The 21,492-nt window shown below is 48.5% G+C and overlaps 1 protein-coding gene across 1 annotated transcript in view; it reads left to right on the forward strand.

Moving 5' to 3' along the window:
* The first annotated feature begins 953 nt into the window (after positions 1–953).
* MRC2 (mannose receptor C-type 2) overlaps positions 954–21,492 on the forward strand; it is a 99,545-nt gene continuing 79,006 nt past the window's right edge. The window contains exon 1 of the mRNA XM_048830460.2: positions 954–1,371. Within this exon, the coding sequence (XP_048686417.1) occupies positions 1,269–1,371 (103 nt within the window). The 5' untranslated portion in view covers positions 954–1,268. The remainder of the gene's footprint in view (positions 1,372–21,492) is intronic.

Raw genomic sequence — 21,492 nt, forward strand, 5'->3', positions numbered from 1 at the left:
TGGGCTCCAGAACGATCCCTCCGAGGGCAGGAAAAGACCTTGGGCTCTTCCACAAGTTGAGTAGTATCAGAGGATGCTCCATAGTTACATGGGGGCACAACCTCCGTAGGGTTTGTCTTCGCTGCAGGATTAAGTCAAGCGTTGCCCCTGACTCAGGTCACACACACACACAGTGGAGTGGAGTGGAGTGGTGGTTTTCACTGGAGTTGGCTGGCCCACCAGGGGGACCAGGCTGCAGCTGGAGTGAGTTAGCACAATGTGTCAGGGGCTAGCACAATTGCTCAGTGCAGTCCTCCCAAGGCTCTGGGCAGTGTAGTTGCTCTCATTCCCGGTGTGTATTTGTCCACCAATGCTGATCACTTTGTGCTGCCTTAAAAGCATGGTGCCCTGTTCCCCTGGGAGAATGAGTTCAGGGGCAGTTATTCCCACCTGGCAGCCAACGAATAGGAAATGGGAAGGGGACAGACGACAGAATTTTGCAACACAGTGCCTGATTTGTTTTGAATGTGCAATACGTTTTTTTTAGCTGCACTGCATTTGATTTTACTTTATTTGTAAAATCTAAAAGGAATTTCGCTGCCTGCGAAGTGGGAATTTTGCAGCGCTAACCTCTGGGGGGAGGGAGCATCCACAACTCCCTCTCCACACAGTTGCTTGCAATTAACAAAGACAGCAAACCTCCCCAGAGCTCCCATCGCAGAGGGGAACTGTAGCGTTTGGGGTGGTAGCTGGTAGGTGTGACTATTTCACCTCCCGGCTGGCTTCCATGCATTTAATCCCATCTCCCCCCCCCCCCCCCCCCCGCAACTGCTTTGCAATATACCAAGGAAAGGCTGCAAACCCCAGCTCCCCACTGCGAAGTGTTGCAAAAGCTCCTCAGAAGTTTGCTTCCAGTTTGCTAAGCCAGAAACGTTTTTCCCCCTTCTGTCTTTCCCCTTCCCTGCTTTTTTGGGATCAGCCCACAAGTGACTGGCTCTCCGGTGACGCAGTGTCTACTCTGAGGCTTCCTTTGAATCATTAGCAGACACGCACAGACACTTTTTTTTGGTATTCCTCTCCTCCTTCTCTCTCTTTCCACCCCCCTCCCCTTCTACCCCAGCCCCTCCAGCGTCCTCCCCTCCTGAGCAAGAGGAGGACAGAAGGGAGAAAGCAATTACCCAACTCAGGAGCTCTGCAAGGAGAGAAGCCGAGAGAGAGTGTGTGTGGGGGAAAATCCAGCCTCCATCCAAAAAGAAAACCCAACCCTTCAGAAAAACCTCTCCCTGGGCATGAAACTCACTAATCTCGCCTGCTCTGCATGGCCACGGATGCTGCAATGCACATTCTTCTGCCTCTTGAGCCTTGATCTGGGACTCGGCGCTGCTCGCTCAGGTAGAGTTTGCAAATGTTTTTCCAACTCCTAAGTGTGTCTGTGAGTGAGAGAGTTGGGGGGGGGGGGGTGTGCTCCGTTTCTTTGTGCATCGGCTGCTCTGGACCGATTCCTTTTTCTTCCCTTTTTTTGGGAAAGAAAAGAGGGAAAGGAGGCAGTGGGTGGGGGTGTGCAGGGGCTCTGCAGGGAAGGGAGGGCAGCTAGAGCAAAGAGCTAAGTGAAACCAGATGTGGAGGGCTCCCTGGCACTGCTCGAAGTGGGGGTGGGATGGAGAAGGGAGCAGGAATGAAACTACACAGCTCATTAAAAACACAGTAACCCCCCCCCCCCCCCCCACCAAAAAAAGTGCTTTTCTCCTTGAAGAGCAGCGCATCTCTGCTGCTGGGGCTGAACCAGTGATTCCACCCCTGACAAATACTCCACAGTGCTCCAGGCCAACAAAAACTTTGGTCGATACAAAGTTTTCCAGCAATACGTCCCTCTCCCCCCCCCACCCCCCAGTGAACTGAAAAATCTGCCCTCTCTGGTATGCATTGGGTACCTAGTTCTCTCTGGGTGACAGCGATTTGGCATGTGTCACTCGGGTGTGTTGTAACGGGGTTGCTGGCCATTTGTTAGGCATCAGTAGCTAGCTAGATTTATTGATGCCATCATGCCAAAGCAGACTCAGCGTGTCTGTGGGGGTCGGTTGTGGTTTATTTATTTATTGTAGTCATTCTGCCTCTTTGGCCAAGTTGGCTAAAATCCACCCAAGAGTCTGGACAACTCATGGTTTGTACTGGACAGAAAGTCTCAATAAATAAATTAAATAAAAGGGTCTTTTCCAGTGTATATGTTTAAGACACACACTGTTAAATGCAGAAGAAAAGTCAACCTAGCATTAGGAATTCCCAGAAGAATCGGATGTTCGATCACCAGAGGAGAAGAATACAGCAGCACCGGGGGAGCGGAGGGGGTGGTTTAGGGGGAAAAGAGATTATTAGGTCAGATTGGATGTGAATCAAAGCAGCTCAGGAATTTGATTGCCAGCACTGGAAGCTGTGGATGCAATCTGGAACCCTTTTGTCTCCTGAGTGGGAGGTGTTCTGTTTGGTTTTTTTAAGGAGTTTATACTTTTAGGCCCCAATTCAACCAATCACTCCAGTTCAGCCAAGCACATAAGCATGGGCTCAAGACTCATGGGCTGTTAAGCGTATGCTTAATTGCTCTGTTGAACCGGGACCTTAATAGGTACTGATAGGTTATGATTTTTGTTTTAATTTCTCATGATCAAATCCTTATTTTTTTTACCTTGGTAAATATGTGACATGCCAGATGGCCTGCAGCTTTCACGACCTCCAATAGAATAGCCATTTGAACTGTTTTGTAACTCAGGATGTGTCTATTTACATAAGTGAGTGACTGACGTCCATTTAGTTGCTTCCTTTAATTAATTCGGCTGTATTAAAAAAAAAAAATAGGGTCTATTGGCCTAAACAAAAACAAACTTAAACCCTCAGTTTAATTTGAGTGCTCTCCGTAAATCCGTACCAGATTTGTAAATGGCGATTTGCGAGGGTGACATTTTCCTCTCTACATAAGTAACAATGAGAACTAAATTCTGGTCTTGTCCTTGCCCTTCACGGTTCCTGGCAGCAAATGGCTGAACTGGCTGACTCCTTGGGAATATCGAAAACTGGGAGGAATCCGTGATTATTGGGAGCATTGCAGCAGTACGTAGACATCACAACAGAGATGCTTGTGCTAGGTTCTGTGCAGACACATAGTGAGAGACCGTCCCTTTCCCTGTCCTAAAGACTAGCTACATAGGCTCTATTGTTATCCCCATTTTACAGATGTGGAAGTGAGGTGGAGAGAACTGTACATGCGAGTCAGTCTCAAACTGTCTCTCTACAGAAGCTGTAACTTCCAACTCGGACAGACGTAACTGCAGGAGTGGTGGGATGAGCTAGCAGACCTGAGTACGTCTAGGGTTTCAGGTGGGATCACACCTGGGGCGACTAGCCCCTCCCACCATCACAGCAGCATTGCTATTTTTAGTGCACTATCTCAATCATGGCTGGCGCAGGTATGTCTACCTGAGCAGGAAATTACAGCTCCAGTGTAACCGTACCCTAGGCGACTTGCCTACGGACGAGCCAGGAGCAGAGCCCAGGCCTTGCAGATCCCACTCTGATGCCGTAACCAAAAGACCAACCTTACTCCTAAGTAGGTTCAAGGGTCCAGAAGGCAGCCCTGTGTAAAGCTGGGCACCATGTGCTGCTGTTCACATTTGTCTTAAGGCTGGCTGAAATTGGGGTGGCCAGATCTCTTGCCGTCCCTTGCGGCTGTGGCTAACAGGGCGCAAGGAAGGGCCGTGGGAAGAAATCATCATGCGCGGTGTTGTATGAATGGCTGGGTTTATGGGGAGGGTTTTGGCCGGGGGTAAGAGCATGAGCCCGATTGCATGAATTTCTCTGACTCTTCATGGTGTTTGCAAAACTATTTTGAGTTCACAATCCTTTCATGTGCTCCCCCCCCCCCCCCCCCCCGGCTAGCTGCAGCTCTAGTGAAATTCCAAGGGAAATTAAATTGAAAGACAACCTTCCTCTTTTCCCCCACCAGCTTTTCAAGGCAAAGGGGAGGCTTGTGCTCAGAATTAGGGTTCAGAGCACCTCGTCCCCCTTGCTCCCTAGGCATAAGCAGCCAAGCTACTCACAGCATATGGACCACGTTAGCTCTTCTCCTCCGCTTCACTGATGTTTTTCTCACAGGCCGCCTCTGTTTATTTTCCACTGTCTCCTTTTCTGCTCCATTTTCATGTCGGTTCTTCTCCCCCATCCATTTCCTTCTCTTTTCTTTCCTTGGCCGCTCTCTCCTCAGACCAGCTGGTAGCATTCCACTGCAGCTCTGTGGTGGGGTTTGGAGTCAGGTGGGCAGCGTGGCATTGGATACCGCTGCAGGTGATGCCACCAATGGTCTGAGGTGCGCTGGCAAATATCCGGTTTCTTGTCTCTGCTGCTCACGAATCAGGCCTGTTTAGTTTGACACCATGCAGGCTGGGCTGCGTTCTGCCTCGTGCATCGTGGGCTGCAATGATGCCCTCTGGGTTCTGATCCCACAATGTATCTTGGTGGCCCTGCATTAGGCAGGGGAGGGGGCCCAGCTGGCCCTTGTACAAGGGGACAAGCTAGCAGGCAGGAAGCGATTCTCGCTTTGGTTTGGGATCTGGGTGGGTTGTTCATTTCGCAGTCATGTTGCTGATCACGCTTTAAAGGGACAAGGCCCCAATTAAAAACCCTGGGGTCCTGAAGAACTGATGCTGGGGCACAGAGTGGCCGTTTTATGGAGAAACCCCTGGTCAGGGGCCAGAGGCGCATTTGGTTCCTGCCAAGTCTCCCCTTCCAGGGCACAGTTAATGGGGGACCAAAGCTGAGTCGCGATCCAGATGATTGCTGCTCTCTAAGGGTGTGGGCCCTTTCCAGTAGAAGTCGTGCCTCTATTTCCTGGGCGCTCTACACAGCAGCTCAGCTGCATTCATGGACGGAGGCCAGAGGGAGTTAACACTGCTTGTGCATCCGCAGGTTTAACAGGAGATAGTGCTTCAGAGTGTGGCCATTGCCTTGCTGTGCACCCGCCAGAGCTAGGCGGAACATAGAATCATAGAATAGCAGGATTGGAAGAGACCTCAGGAGGTCATCTAGTGCAACCCCCTGCTCAAAGCCAACACCAACTAAATCAGCCCAGCCAGGGCTTTGTCAAGGTGGACCTTAAAAACCCCTAAGGATGGAGATTCCACCACCTCCCTAGGTAACCCATTCCAGTGCTTCACCACCCTCCTAGTGAAATAGTGTTTCCTAACATCCAACCTAGACCTCCCTCACTGCAACTTGATACTATCACTCCTTGTTCTGTCATCTGCCACCACTGGGAACAGCCGAGCTCCATCCTCTTTGGAACCCCCTTCAGGTAGTTGAAGGCTGCTATCAAATCTCCCCTCACTCTTCTCTTCTGCAGACTAAATAAGTCCAGTTCCCTCAGCCTCTCCTCGTAAATCATGTGCCCCAGCCCCCTAATCATTTTCATTGCCCTCCGCTGGACTCTCTCCAATTTGTCCACATCCATTCTCTAGTGGGAGGACCAAAACTGGATGCAATACTCCAGATCTGGCCTCACTAGTGCCGAATAGCGGGGAATAATCATTTCTCTCAATCTCCTGGCAATGCTCCTACTAATACAGCCCAATATGCCATTGACCTTCTTGGCAACAAGGGCACACTGCTGACTCATATCCAGCTTCTCAGCCACTGTAATCCCCAGGTCCTGTTCTGCAGAACTGCTGCTTACCCAATCGGTCCCCAGCCTGTAGCGGTGCATGGGATTCTTCCATCCTAAGTGCAGGACTCTGCACTTGTCCTTGTTGAACCTCATCAGATTTCTTTTGGCCCAATCCTCCAATTTGTCTAGGTCACTCTGGACCCTATTCTTACCCTCCAGCGTATCTACCTCTCCCCCCAGTTTAGTGTCATCAGTGTACTTGCTGAGGATTCAGTCTATCCCATCATCCAGATCATAGACATGCAGGGATGCAATGGGGGCAATGCCCCTCTCCCTGTTAGTTTAAGTCAGGCCTTTCCATACACTGAGCCTGGAATTCGTAAGGTAAATGAGCTATTAATCCAGGGAAGAGTCCAGGGGCTCACCTGGGGATTGTTTAGCCTTGTTGCTGTCTTAAGGGAGAAACCACTGTGGTATAATTCTTATGGATTTTATTAAAGAAATGTACAAGCAAATATAACCTAAACAAACTATCATTGGCTAAATGAATATAATTTCCCAAAACGCACAGAGGACGGAACGACACAATGATCAAATCTCAGCTACAGTTGAGGTTGAATTGATAGATCGGTAACTACCAGATTTTACTCATGCCTTCTAGGCAGAGCTCCCATTAGAGGTCTGACTCAGGAAGGACTGAGAATATGTGGAAGGGAGCTTGGGACCCAGCCACGCAGATTTAAAACCTCCTCACCTACCGCTTTAGATTAGCAACCTGACTCTGAAACGATGTCCGTTTCCCATCCAGGCAAAAATTGCATGGAACTCCTGTGGGATCTGGGGTTTGCCCCTGCATATCCGGCTGCTTATGGGACTTAGGTCCAAAATGTAGATGTTTGTGCGTGGGCGGGGGGGAAGGGAGGGAGCAAAAGGGGCAGAGAAAAGATTTTTCCAAAGCAGAAGGTGAACAGAACACTTCTTGTGTAATTGTCCCTCCATTTCAATTAAAATGGCTTGGTTAGCTGTAAACTTTCCCCTGCAGTCTTTGCAACTCAGACAGTGTGGCACTGGGCTGTTAGCACATGGGAGGCGGAGGGCAAGCGTCTGTTATTTGTTTGTATTATAGAAGTGCCTACAGGCCTTCCCTGAGATCAAGGCCCCAGCGTGCTAGGTGTTGTGTACACACATGCAGTGAGAGACAGGCCCTGGTCTGAAGAACTTACAATCTAAATGGACAAGGTAGACAAATGGTGGGAGGGCAGAGAGGCCTGGAGGGGGGAAGTTGTTTGCCCAAAGAATTCAGGAAGTGAACAAACCCCATAAGTCATTCACAGTAAACTAGATTTTTTGTTTTATTTATATTCCCAGTTTGTCTAATCCTGGCTGCACAAATCAGTCAGCCCCAAGAATAGTGAAACGGTAAGGAGAAATTTCCCGTGTTCTTAGATATTCCCGTCCACTCTTTCTGTCTGCTCCCCTGCCACCCGTCAGGTAAAATGACAGGCCTACTCTGATTCCTGAATGTCGCTCCCTGGGTCCCAGTCCACAGTGTGGAAGGAAGAGGGGTGGATAGATTGGAGACTGGGTAGCTAGGGATCGGATGTGGATATTTTCACCTCTAGGTCACCGGTTCTAATACAGCCCAGCTTGCTAGCATCTGAAAGATATTATTACTGGACAGCTGTTTGCTGGCCTGTGTGGACAGATCGTGGGAAGTGATTATTCCCCTCTGTTCGGCACTGGTGAGGCCACATCTGGAGTATTGCGTCCAGTTTGGGGCCCTCCACTACAGAAAGGATGTGGACAAATTGGAGAGAGCCCAGTGGAGGGGGAACAAAAATTATTAGGGGGCTGGGGGTGGGGAAAATTATGAGGGAACTGGGAGTCAACGGTGTGCCCTTGTTGTCAAGAAGGCTAATGGCATTTTGGGCTGTATAAGTAGGAGCATTGCCAGCAGATTGAGGGACATGATCATTTCCCTCTATTCAGCATTGATGAATCATAGAATCTCAGGGTTGGAAGGGATCTCAGGAGGTCATCTAGTCCAACCCCCTCTTCAAAGCAGGACCAACCCCCAACAAAATCATCCCAGCCAGGGCTTTGTCAAGCCTGACCTTAAAAACTTCTAAGGAAGGAGATTCCACCACCTCCCTAGGTAACATATTCCAGTGTTTCACCACCCTCCTAGTGAAAAAGTTTTTCCTAATATCCCACCTAAACCTCCCCCACTGCAGCTTGAGACCACTGCTCCTTGTTCTGTCATCTGCTACCACTGAGAACAGTCTAGAGCCATCCTCTTTGGAACCCCCCTTCAGGTAGTTGAAGGCTGCTATCAAATCCCCCCTCATTCTTCTCTTCCGCAGACTAAATAATCCCAGTTCCCTCAGTCTCTCCTCATAAGTCATGTGTTCCAGTCCTCTAATCATTTTTGTTGCCCTCCGCTGGACATTTTCCAATTTTTCCACATCCTTCTTGTAGTGTGGGGCCCAAAACTGAACACAGTACTCCAGATGAGGCCTCACCAGTGTCGAATAGAGGGGAACGATCATGTCCCTCGATCTGCTTGCAATGCCCCTACTTATACATCCCAAAATGCCATTGGCCTTCTTGGCAACAAGGGCACACTGTTGACTCATATCCAGCTTTTCGTCCACTGTAATCCCTAGGTCCTTTTCTGCAGAACTGCTGCCGAGCCATTCGGTCCCTAGTCTGTAGCGGTGCATTGGATTCTTCCGTCCTAAGTGCAGGACTCTGCACTTGTCCTTGTTGAACCTCATCAGATTTCTTTTGGCCCAATCCTCTAATTTGTCGAGGGCTCCTCTGTATCCTATCCCCATCCTCCAGATCATTTATGAAGATATTGAACAAAACTGGCCCGAGGACCGACCCTTGGGGCACTCCACTTGATCCTGGCTGCCAACTAGACAAGGAGCCATTGATCACTACCCGTTGAGCCCGACAATCTAGCCAACTTTCTGTCCACCTTATAGTCCATTCATCCAGCCCATACTTCTTTAACTTGCTGGCAAGAATACTGTGGGAGACAGTGTCAAAAGCTTTGCTAAAGTCAAGGAACAACACATCCACTGCTTTCCTCTCATCCACAGAGCCAGTTATCTCGTCATAGAAGGCAATTAGATTAGTCAGGCATGATTTGCCCTTGGTGAGTCCATGCTGACTGTTCCTGATCACTTTCCTCTCCTCTAAGTGCTTCAGGAGGCCTCATCTGGAGTGCTATGTCCAGTTTTGGGCCCCACACTACAAGAAGGATGTGGAAAAATTGGAAAGAGTCCAGCGGAGAGCAACAAAAATGACCAGGAGCTGGGGCACATGATTTACGAGGAGAGGCTGAGGGAACTGGACTTATTTAGTCTGCAGAAGAGAAGAGTGAGGGGGGATTTGATAGCAGCCTTCAACTACCTGAAGGGGCTTCCAAAGAGGATGGAGCTCGGCTGTTCTCAGTGGTGGCAGATGACAGAACAAGGAGGGATAGTATCAAGTTGCAGTGGGGGAGGTCTAGGTTGGATATTAGGAAACACTATTTCACTAGGAGGGTGGTGAAGCACTGGAATGGATTACCTAGGGAGATGGTGGCATCTCCTTCCTTAGAGGTTTTTAAGGTCAAGCTTGACAAAGCCCTGGCTGGGATGATTTAGTTGGGGGTTGGTCCTGCTTTGAGCAGGGGGTTGGACTAGATGACCTCCTGAGGTCCCCTCCAACCCTGAGATTCTATGAATCTGTTACAGCTTTGTTGGGTCTCAGTCTAGATCCATGTGGACAGGTGTGCGCAGCACAAAATCCACCACCACGGTTGACCCCTCAGCAGAGAGGCCATAAACGCACACTGGGTGGAAGGTTAAATCCAAAAGAAGACATTGCAGGAAGGAGATTGGGGCGTACTAGAGAAAACCTGAAGAAACAGAAGCTGTGTAAAACATGAGACACTCTAGGAAAAGTAGTGTGAGGAGATAACAGGAAAGAAAAGCTGCCAAGACTTGAATGGGCCATGGAGACCGACCACCCCTTTTCCCCAAAGTGGGCCCTCCCAGGGTGGGGCACGTTGTCAGGGGGTGGGAAGCGCCTGCTGCGCCTTGCGGTGCTGTGTCTGCACTGTGATTAAATACAGGACGTTATTTATTTGTGGCCAGCCTAGCCCCTTTATTGTTATTTATAATTGGTGTTACTGTAGCACCTAGTAAAAAAGGAACGGGATGTCTGGGAAGGGCTAAAGGGGAAACAGACGGTTCTGGAGGGTGGGCCTTAGTTGTAGCTTTGGTTTGAAAGGGTTTTAAAAAACCTTATGTGAATTACAAGACAAAAAAGCTCCATTAAGATGGAGTGAAGGCTGAGACTACATCTGCATAACTTCGGGGTGCAGATCATTCCACAGATGCTGTAATTATCCCAGAACCAAGCATTGCAAAGCCAGGAAATTCAGAGCTAAGGTTATACTTAAAAGAAATCCAGACGTGTTAACTCATAGAAGTGAAGCAGCCTTAATTCCACGCCTGCAGTGATGCCAGCAGTAGCTGTATGAGTACGATAAAGGCATTTTAGGGTTTGCGGTCCCAGTTTAGACAAAACTGATTTTTAAAGACACAGGATGGTTGTATGTTTTTTTTCTCCTCATAGGATCATTACAAGGCAGAGTTAAGGCTGTTTGGATGCCTTATGGTGCATTTTTGTGTCTTAGACATGTCTGAATTTCTTCTCAGCATAACCTTAACTCTGAATTTCCTGGGTTTGTAATGCTTGGTCTTAGGATAATTAAAACATCCCTGTAATGGTTCAGTAACCTTTCAGTTTCTGATGCATGCTTTCAACCTTAACTACACTTCAACATATTTTGTTTAATCTTGCCGTTTCCTTGGTATTTTTTTTTTAATTAAAAATTTCCTGTGTGACGACTAAGCAAGAAGCTCCCAGGGAATGCTGCCGTGCAGTATTTCTGTGGCTTGGAAGACCTGTAGCGTTAATCGTGAAGTTAATGTTTGAGGTCAGCACCACAGATACAAGAGCAGCACAAAGCCGTCGAAGTGCACTAGTGCATCTGGCTCTGCTGCGTGAGCGAGCCTGGGGCTGTGTGAAAAGGAGTGGGGGCCCTGTCCTTGAGACCCAGTGTCACAGGGTGCAGCTGTCGCAAAGCAGCCGCACCTTGGGGAGCCTATCAAGCGCTGATCCTAGCCCAAAGCAAGATGGGACACGTGTCAAGACCTCTCATTGGTAGATTTTGTCCCATCTTCCCTTTGAATAAGAAACTGGGAGCCACGAATAAGTAACTGGTACTGCGAATAAGGAACCAACTTCATCCTCTTGGTGTACGCTCACTTATACCCATGTAAAAAATGCTGTATACCAGTATAGCTTATTTCCATTCCTGCAAGGGAGTGAACTTGCATTCAAGCTATGGGGGTTTACTGCTTTGGTGCTACCAGCATAATTAAAGTCTTACAGTTTTTGTGTGGAGACAAGGCCTAAGATAGAGCTCAGCTAAGAAGAAAGACTACTAATGGGGGCTGCGTGAGCTCAGCTCCTCTGAAAACTGAGGCCAAGTGAGGTGCCCGAAAACCGAGGCATTCAAAGACCGGCAGCAAATTTTGCAAATACGATCTTTGTACATATGTGGGGATGTACAGCTATAAATATTTTACAGCAGGCCCACGTACTTTATTAAAGCTCCATTAAATTATCACACGTATGTTAAAATATTTTACCCTTTGTTATCAATGATCAAAATATCTGCACATAGATAGTCTTTGGGGTAGGCACCATCTTTCTGGTCTGTGTTTGTACAGCACCTAACACGATGGGCCCTGGTCTGTGCCTGGGGCTCCTAGGCACTACAATAATAATAATTACCACCCATCATCTTCCTTGTCGCACTTCAGTCCACCTGAAACAAGGGCAGTGTCACGGTTGCATTGATCAGACGGTGGGCAATGGGAAAACTGATAGAAAATAAAATAAGTCTTTTTTGTTGTTAACCCCTGTATTTTGGTAACCAGCAATGAAAAAGCCCATGACAGAGAGTAGGGAGTAGCTTATGACTTTCTCGGCCTATTTCTGCCCTTCGATGCATGCACAGTTCTCTGCTTGGATGGAGTGGAAGTCATGCACGTCCACGGGCAGAATTAGGCTCTTGAAGATTATTCGGTGGTGCTTGTGAATGGAAATTAGGTGTTGGAATCTGGAAGGTAGAATTGAAGGCCTGATCCTGTGATTGGATCTGTCTGAGGTAAAATGAGGCTCAGGCTGAGGGAAGGCACGAGGGGCTGACCCAGGCCTGTATGTGGGTGCAAATGAGGTCTAAGATTAGATTGGGGTATTGGGAACCAGGGCTCCTGGATTCTGCCTCTGCCACTGACTCACCATGTGACCTTGGGCAAATCGTTTAACTTGTCTATGCACCATTTCACCTCTGTCACATGGCTATAAATAATATTTACCTCCATCCCCTGCAGGGTTGGGAGAATGAGCGAATGTTTGTAGAATGCTCTGAGATGATCAGATAAAATGTGGCCTATGGGCCTGATCCAAAGCCCGTTGACACCAGTAGAAAGATTCCCCTTGACTTCAATGAACTGTGAATCAGGTCCTATAAGAACCAAGTGTACTAGTCTCCCAAGAAGTAAGATCAGCTACAGCAAAGAAGTAGGGATTCGAGTAACTCCCCCACCACGCAAGCTGCTTTGCTACGTGCACTGTGCTGGCTGAAATGAGTTTGTTGGCTCTTTGAGTGAGGCTTCGTGGCATTTCATACAGAAATCCCACCCATCGCGAGATTCCCTTTCTTTCCCTGTAGCGAGAGATCTGTTTGTTTTTCCTTGAGGTTTAGTGAAAAACCTCTTTTATTTTACTTCTTGGCTTGAGTGTGTAGATCCACTTCCTGCTGAGTCAGGCCCCAGCCTGAGCCAACTTTCTTCTCTGACGGGACAGCTTGTGCTTGGGAAGGATGCTGGAATGGAGGCGGAGTGCTGATGGGAAAATCAGACCTGAGCTCTGCCCAGAATAGTTTTTTATTTCTCCTCCTTTAGAAAAAAATGTTTTTTAAAGAGGGGGAAGGAAGTAGAGCATGGGCGACTTCTCACAGCGGGCACCCCTCATGGTAAGCAGGGTCTGAACTGAAATACCTGACTTTAAAACTTCCCCCTAGATCTTGGGAGACATTTGGACAAAAATCAAGACGCAGACTTGGGTTTTGCAGCCTGAACTTATCTCTAGAGGCACTGTGTCCCATGTATAGGGAACTGGACTAGGTCACTATTCCTAGCCATGCCCCTTGGGGCAAGTGGCTTCGCCACCTCTGTTTTCCTGTCACCCTGTTTCTACTTAGATTGTAAGGTCTTTGAGGCAGGGATTGTCCCTCTTACCACATGTATGACAGCACCTAGCACAGAGGGGCTCTGGTCTTAGTTGGTGTGATGTATTGAAAACTGTGTTATAATGAGAAGCTGCCACTTTAAGCGTAAAGAGTTTCTTGGTCCTGCTTGTGGGCTAGGGGGCTCTGTAGGGAAGCGTGTGATCTAGGTCTTCAGCAGACAGTCTGCAAAGACTCAGCTTAGAGCAAGGCGGAGTGAGTTGTGGCTCTCTGAGTTAGAGAGCAGTCTGCTTTGTCTCTCTTTGTTTTGAGTTCTTGTGTGTCAGGGTTCTGGATCAAAGAACTATAGTGTTATGTTGCAACCTTCCAAAAAGAGTATTTGGTGGTTTTTCTCTACCTTCTCTGTCTGTATGCCATGAACATAACAGTTGGGTTCTCTGGGCACTAGTGGAATGCAAGTAAAAATAATTGCTAGTTAGAATGCCTGGTAGAAGAGCACCTTAGTTATAAGATGAATTCTCTTTGGGGTCTGACTGTGAGTCCATGCCAGTGTAACTCCATTGTTAAGTGGAGTTACTCCCAGTTTATACAGGTGTAAATGGAAGAAGAATCAGGCTCTGAGGCTCAAGAAGAATTTTCCTAAGTGTAAAAATGCTTTGAAGATTGCAGACGTCTTGTCTACCAGCTTGGGGGCGTGGGCTGGCTGTTAAGTTTGACTTGCACTTCCTCTGTACCAGAGCCTCAATGAGCTTTTAGAAAGTAATTGCACATAATACCAACAGGGATACAGGTTCTGGGCAGCAGCCACAGCTGACTTCAGGGGTTTGCTTGACACTGTGGGTGCAGCTTCGTAAGAAGCCGGCGTATGTTCCTAGCACAGACATGCCTCAGAGAATGTTTTCCTGTTGGCCTTACAGGGTATGGGCCAAAACATGTGCTGTTGTATCCCTTTTTGTTCTTCCCTAATTAAATTAATGGGTGACCTCAGGATAAATATTTATGTGCTCGTCTAATCCTTGCAGAAGGTACAAGGTGTTTTACTGTTTCTCTGAGCATTGCCATAAAGAGCTCTCAGTTGCAAAGTGAGAGCCATATTGTGACTTCCACACCACCCTTTGAAGCCTGCATGTCGTGGTGGGCAGAATGCCAAGGAGGAGAGGGTGTTTTCGATATTGCCAGAGACTGTGCATCATGCTGAAACACACACAGGCCAGATATTGGTCTGTTCTTGTGCTGTAAATCTGGATTAACTCGGCGGGAGTCCAGGGAGTTACTCTAGTTTTACATGGCTGTGACTGAGAGCAGAATCCAGCCGGTGTCCCTTTCCCTGGGTTTTCTTTGTAAAATAATGCTTTGTGCTTATGGTCTCCAATGTTTAAGTGACAGATGCCAAAGGAGCGGGCCGTTGTCTTGACATAAAGCTCTCCAGCTCCTGCAGACGGTGGCTGAGAGCTGGGGGGAGAAGCCTGTTTTGTACCTTGGGGAGTTTAGGCCGCTAAATGGTCCCAGCCTCCTGAGGGGCTGTCAGTGGACTTCGCCACGGTTCAGAACAGCCCAGAATCTACCAGAATCTGTGCTACCAAGACTCTCCCCCCCCCCCCCCTTGCTTCTGCCCTTAGCCATGCCCCTGGCTGTGGGGCCAGGGCAGGGGACAGAACCTGTCCTAGTAAATGAAATGATCCCCGTGACACTGATCTAGAGAGTGGCTTTGTTTCTAGTATGCTAAATGGCTGCTGCACATGGAATGGTGACGCAGTACGGTAGCAGCTGCTTGCTGTGTTCCTCGCTGCGTCATGACCGGCTCTGAGATCAGGCTGCTGCGTGCTGTAGCCCATTACAAAGCAGTTTCATCATAAAAGCCCAGAACATTAGGATGATTTTCCAGGTTTTTACAGAATGTGGAGCCTGAAAGGCATCGGCCCTGGAGATGGGACTTCTGTCAATCCATGGAGTGGGCACAGTGGCGGTTTCCCTACGCTGCCTCCCCAGTGTGCCCCAGCCTCCTGCGATCAAAGTCAGGTCCCCAAAAATCATGAGGTTGGCTTAAAAACGGCTAGATTTTTTTTTCCAAACATGGTTTGCCTTTTAGCCTTTGTGGGTGAAGGTTTTCAAGCTTTTTCCTGCACTGCAAGGGCTAAAAATGTGCTTTTTTTTTTTTCATTGAACACTGAGATTCTCTCATGATTACATGACTCCAGGAGCTGGGGCTGGAAGAAAAACGTGGAATTTCAGAAGAGCTGCCAAAGAGGGAGCCCCTCTGGGGTGAGAGGAGAGTTTAGTCCTTGCAGAGTGCAATGTTTGTCAAACCCTTATCAGTGATTAGGAGTCAGGCGTCCAGCTGTCTGACTGGCTGGCATGGGTTCTGTGTGTGAGAATTGAGTAGCATCAGAGCTGAGGGCTGAGTTTTTGGCTTGTAGTTGCAGTGTCACATTGGAGGGACAGGACAGAGCTGCCCCGCCCTACAGGTAGGCTGCTTACTGGACACCATGGTTGTGCAGGGATAACCTACTGACCACTCTGTTCCTTTGCGGCTGGCTGATGCATAAAGAAGGTGGTGCCCTTAGGAACACTAATCCCTGGGCTCCCCAAGCAGGGGGTCTGCAATGTGTCTAGCCCATATATGGGTTTAGCACTTATAGGGTCCCGGCATCAGGGAGAAGAATAGCTGTACTCTCTGGACCTTCAGCTTCAGATCTTGCAGTGTGGGGGCAGCCCTCCCTCCTGTGCTGCAGGGGGAGCGAGTTCCACATGGCTCCATGGGCGAGGGCTTTTCCGGGGGTGGGGTGGGGTAAGAATGTACAAACTAAAAGAACAGGAGGACTTGTGGCACCTTAGAGACTAACAAATTTATTTGAGCACAAGCTTTTGTGGGCTACTGTGTAGACATCAAAGATCCCAGGGGGGCCCTTTCCATTACAAGGAAGCGGCTTGCACTGGTGTCCTCTGCCAGGATTCTGTGTGCAGCTGTCTGCCGAGTCCCGGTCCACTGCTCTGTCCACTACTACACCAAGGTGCAGCATGAGGTGCTTCCGAGGGATGTGTGAGAATGTATTTCCTTGACAATGGTGGAATTACCTGCCATCGGGGAAGTTTTTTTCTGACCGCTGGTCAGTGGTTGGCTCATGCCCTGAAACAAGATGGTTTGTAAAATTAATGTTTTATTTTATTATTTCTATTGCAGTAGGGCCTAGGAGTTCCTGTTGTGGACCAGGATCCTATTGTGCCAGGCACCATAGAAACACAGAATGAGGAGACACGGACAGCCCCTGCCCTGCCCCAAAGAGCTTACAGTCTAAATAAATCCCTTAAACAAGTTTAATCCTTTCTAATGGAATTGCAGAGGTGGCTGCATTACAGTGGAATTGGAAAAGGTTCAGAAAAGGCCAACGAAAGTGATTAGAGGTATGGAACAGCTTCCGTATGAGGAGAGATTAATAAGACTGGGACTTTTCGGCTTGGAAAAGAGACGGCTAAGGGAGATATGATTGAGGTCTATAAAATCACGACTGGTGTGGCGAAAGTAAATAAGGAAGTGTTCTTGGTTCTGTCTAACTAATCATCTGTTTAAGGTGCCTGTCACCTTTTTGTGGATGGATGGAGAATCAGATTCTGGCTAGCCCCTGTTCATAGACACAAGGAAGGCATGGAGCACAAGGATGTCCCCACGCAGCTACTGCACAAAAGCCAGCCAAAATCCTGTTGTGGGGTACGGTCCCTGCAGGTGTTAGCTGCCTGGCAGGAGGAGGGGCAAACACAGATTATACACCCCTGCACTGGGCTGCATGCACTCTGCATCCTCTGCATGGGCGGTGGGGCTACGACTCCAGCACCCCAACTGAGCCGAAACCCCCGTGTGGTCGGTCTCCAGTTGTGAGGTAGCTCTTCGGGCGAGCAGTGCAGCGTGTGATGTACTGTTGAGATGCCAGGGTGCTGTTATTGCTAGGATACGTTGTGTGGTAGTCTTGAATTCACATGGGTCTGTTGTGCCTGCATGGAAAGAGAGCGAGGAACCTACTGCCGGAATGGCCTTAAGGGAGGGTGTGCACTGAGTGGTGGGAGCATCAAGAGGGGACCGGGAGCTGGGCCCACTGGATTCTATATTTTGCTCTCTCACAGATTCCCATGTTACCTGTGCCTCAGTTTCTCCATCTGTAGAATGATGATGCGATTTACCTACCTCATAGGGTTAATTAATTAATTATCTCTCTCATCTGCCTTTTTCAAGCATCAGTCATTGAAGCTTCTAGGTGCCTTAAAGAGCATTAGGAAACAATGGTCCCAACATGCATTATTGTTATGTTTATGGCTATAACACTCTGAATATGTCCAACACTTAGGGGAGAGACTGCCTGGGACTACACAGTGCTGTAGGCATAGATAGGAGCATGGCTGAGTGGACAGTGAACTGAACTGGGACTCAGGAGACCCGAATTCAATTTCAGTTCTGCCACTGGGTTGCTGGAGAAACGGAGGCACGGGGAACTGATGTGTTTTACCCAAAATGGGGACAATGAAATCTATCTGCTTTGTAAGGCACTTGGAGATCTACAGATGAAATGCACTAAATAACAGGTCGGTATTATTATTTGTAGATTTTAAGCTCCTTGGGGCAGGGACCTTTTTATGCTGTTTGTACAGTACCTACCATGATGGGGGCCTGATCCATGGCTGGGGCGCATAGGCCCTACAATAATACAAATAATAAATAATAGTAAAGGTAGGTAGGGTGACCAGATGTCCTGATTTTATAGGGACAGTCCCAATTTGTGGGTCTTTTTCTTATATAGGCTCCTATTACCCCTCACCCCCTGTCCCGATTTTTCACATTTGCTGTTTGGTCACCCTAAAGGTAGGTAGGTATTGTGGGAAAGGACTGTGTTCTCCATGATAGAAGGCAGTTTAGGAACTTTATGTGAAAGACAAGTATACTGTTTATTACAGAAACACTGGGTGACATCCCGGCTCCACTGAAGTCAAAGGGAGCTTTGCCACTGACTTCAGTGGGGCCAAGATTTCGCGCAGAGTGTTCTGTGCCTTATTAGTGACTGGTTTGTGAAAGGGATAGAGTTCAGTGTGGTGGAGAAGGCAGGGAGTCACAGAATGACTCCATTCACGTGAATGGCTGTCATGAACCGAGCACAGTGATGTGCTGACTACTCATCCTGGTTATGCAGAGCCCTGTGGGAGCAATGAAAAATCATGGTCACTGGTGAATTTCCTCTCTGCTGCAGCCTGGGAAACCCAGAGCAGCAGCAGCGACATTGGAACTGTCTGTCTGCTGGCTCAGCCAGGTACCTCTGCATTGCTTTACGTTCAGTCCACGGCCTGGAGGGGCTTTAGCGAGAAACGTTTGTGTTTGGTTTTTTGGTTAATGAAAGCTTAGATTTTGCAGAAGCTGGTGGCACTCACCTGGGAAAGATTCCCTCTCACCCTGGGAGGAGAGGCGTTTTCAAGCCCTGTCCAAAGTTGCCACCAGCTTATGGTGATTTGGTAACCTGTGTCAAATAATAATATCTAGCTCTTTTCATCTGTCGCTCTCAAAGCACTTCACAAAGGAGGTCAGTGTCATTACCCCATTTTACAGCTGGGCACAGAGCCGGGAAGTGCCTTGCCCAAGGTCATCCAGCAGGCCAGCGGCAGAACTGGGAATAGAAGCCATGACTCCTGAGTCCCAACCCAGTGCATTGTCCAGTAGGCCACACTGCCAAAAAACTCACTAATCTCAGGCTCTTTCCGAGCAGAGAGGAGTCTCCATCACAGAAGCGCTCACCATGCTAAGCAGCAACGCCCACCCTTGTGGCAGTCCCAGTGGAGAGGCCAAGGATCAAATAGTCCATGGAGACGGAAAGCCTCCTTCACTGCTAGCAAGGGTCTGCCCAAGTCAGGCATCTTCGCAGGGCAATGTAGGAGACGTTTAAAATAGCACTGCCTGTGCTTATGTGTTTGTGGATAGAGGGCATCAGGCTCCAGGGGGTCAGATCCAGCCCTGAATTCATTTTAAAGGCATAATTCAAAGAAAAGAAGGTGAGGGCGGGACAGTGAATTTAGTGCTCTTTAGTCTCTGTAGTGTCACCAGCCAGATAAAAGCTCCTCTAGCCAAAGACACATCAAACGGCTTTATGGCTGCAGAGCTTTTGAAGTCAAATCTCTCCAACAGCCCTTGCTAAGAAGTGAAATCCCCATGGAGGGGAAGGGGGGCTGCTTGAGTGCCCTGGGCCCTCCTTGCTCTTCCTACTTTGCGTGTTTAGCGGTGTGCCGATTGGAAAAGCAAGGGCTGGTTGTTCCAGCTCCCAACACTTGAACGGCAAAGTCCCCGTCCGAGCCTATCGGAAATTTCAGATGAAACATTTTTTGGTCAGAATTTGCCAGTTCATGAGAACTGAAACGTTCTTCAGAGATAAGACGATTTCAGTGCAATTATGACAGAGCCCAAGAGGTTTCCCTCAAAGCTCCCGCCTCTCGGACGGGAACTGCCCCTGAATCCCGCCTCTCGGACGGGAACTGCCCCTGAACCCCGCCTCTCGGACGGGATCCCCGTCAGAGCCCCTGCCTGTCAAAGGGGATCCCCCTCAGAAACCTGCCTGGTTTCCTGCCAGCTCACTTGTCTGCCTCCTCAGCAGCCCTCCTGGTGTGCTGACAAGAGGGAGCTAACAGCCTGGAAGTCCTGAAAGTCCCAGCTCCCGGGCTTGCCGCTCTTCTACCAGCTCATTCTTTCGCCTGAGCCTTGACCCGGAGGGACAAGAGCGGGATGAAAAATTTCCATCAGGATGCTTTTTGGATAGAATATAGCTTTTCAATGACAATGGAAAAGGAAAATAAAATAAAATAAAAATGGAAACTTGAAAAATGCTGGTGTAAACAACCAAAACGAGTGTTTTCCCTAGAATTTTCTTATGGGTGGGGTGGGGGAGGCAAGTAAGTCCTAAGACTTCCCTTCCCCCAGGGCTAAAGCCCCGAGCCCTGGCAGGCATATCCCGGCTCACGAATGTCTGAAGATTGTTGTATGTGGTTTGGTGGGTCAGTAAGTTTGGACACCCTTGGACTAAATAGTCTGGCAAGGGGAGGTCACAGTTCGAGGAGATTTTGTTTTGGGGCAAACTCCTGTGCACATTTGATTGAAACTGGGATGAGATGTTAGGAAAATCTGGGAAATGTTCTCGATAAGTGTGAGTGGTTGGAGGGTTGACTGTGAAGACAATATGACCTCAACTAGGGAAATACCTACATGGGGAGAAAATGTCTTATTACTGGGGTCTTTGGTCTAGCTGACGAAGGCATAGTGAGACTTAGTTGCTGGAAGCTGAAGCTAGATACATTCACACTGGAAATAAGGTGCACTAGGAGGAGAACTAACTATTGGAGCAGCTTACTGAGGGATGTGGTGGGTTCTCCGTCACTTGATGTCTTTACATTGAGACTGCGTGTCTTTCTAAAAGAGACCCTCCCGCTCAGCTAGAAGTTATGGGCTGGATGCAGGAATCTCTGGGTGGGTTCCGTGGCCTGGTGTTATGCACGTGGTCAGATTAGAGGATCGTAATGGTCCCTCTGAGCCTCAACATCTAGGAATCGGAAAGATGCCATTTTTTTGCCAACTTTGCCCCCCGTGCAGCAAAGCACTTAGGTATGTGCCTAACTCGAAGTACGTGCTTAAGGCCATTCCTCTTCTGCAAAGCACCGAAGCAAGTGCTGAAGTCCCATAAAGTCAATGGGAGTTCAGCATGTGCTCAAAGTTCAGTGTACGCTGAGGCACTTTGCTGAATAGGGATGGATTGAAACACCTGCTTACGTGCTTTGAAGACTCCGGGCCTTAACTAGGTTTTGTTCCATCCAAGCCTGTCATGAACCATGCTAACTGAGGAAAGTCTCTAGTAATCTCTTTCACTCCTCGCTCTTCTCTACACTGGCATTTTTTTCTTAAAATCTCCCACGCTCGCGCTGCCAGGCCCCATCAGGAGGAGATACAGAGAGGGGCTTTTTAAGAAGAGAAATATGCCAGTGTACAATGTCTTTGTTACAGGAGTGCTCTGTGAAAGAGAGATGTCTGTATAGACGGAAACAGTTCATTAGGAGCTTGAGTGCTAGTAGAGGACACTCAAGATCGTGCAACATAGTTTCTGAGTTTTGTAGGACCAGTAAGACTACTTGTTGCGCACTGCAAATGGCTTCTTATGTGTAACTCTCAACAGCTTTGGCAGCGGCTTTGTGGCCCAGCGAAGCTCACCGGCAGAGACCGTTGGAAGAAGGAACCTGTGCTCCTCACCAGCTGAGCTGGAGTGTTTTACAAAAGCCCTGATTGTTGACTTCCTTGGGAACAGAAGAGGCTGTTGAATATCCACCCTGAGTGTGTACAGCGTTGGTACAGGCTACAGGGTAGTTACAGTTGGGAAGATCATATTCTGTATGGAGGGAGTTCAGAGAAGAGCAACACCAATGATTGTGGGAGGAGACAAAAGGGAAGTTTAGACAACCTAAATCATTGTGACCAAGAGGAGATATGATGACACAGATACATCTGAAGGGTGGGAATGCTCAGGAAGGAGAGGGAACA

This window comes from Caretta caretta, chromosome 27 (genome assembly GCF_965140235.1).
Source record: "Caretta caretta isolate rCarCar2 chromosome 27, rCarCar1.hap1, whole genome shotgun sequence".
In the NCBI taxonomy this organism is placed as follows: Eukaryota; Metazoa; Chordata; order Testudines; family Cheloniidae; genus Caretta; species Caretta caretta.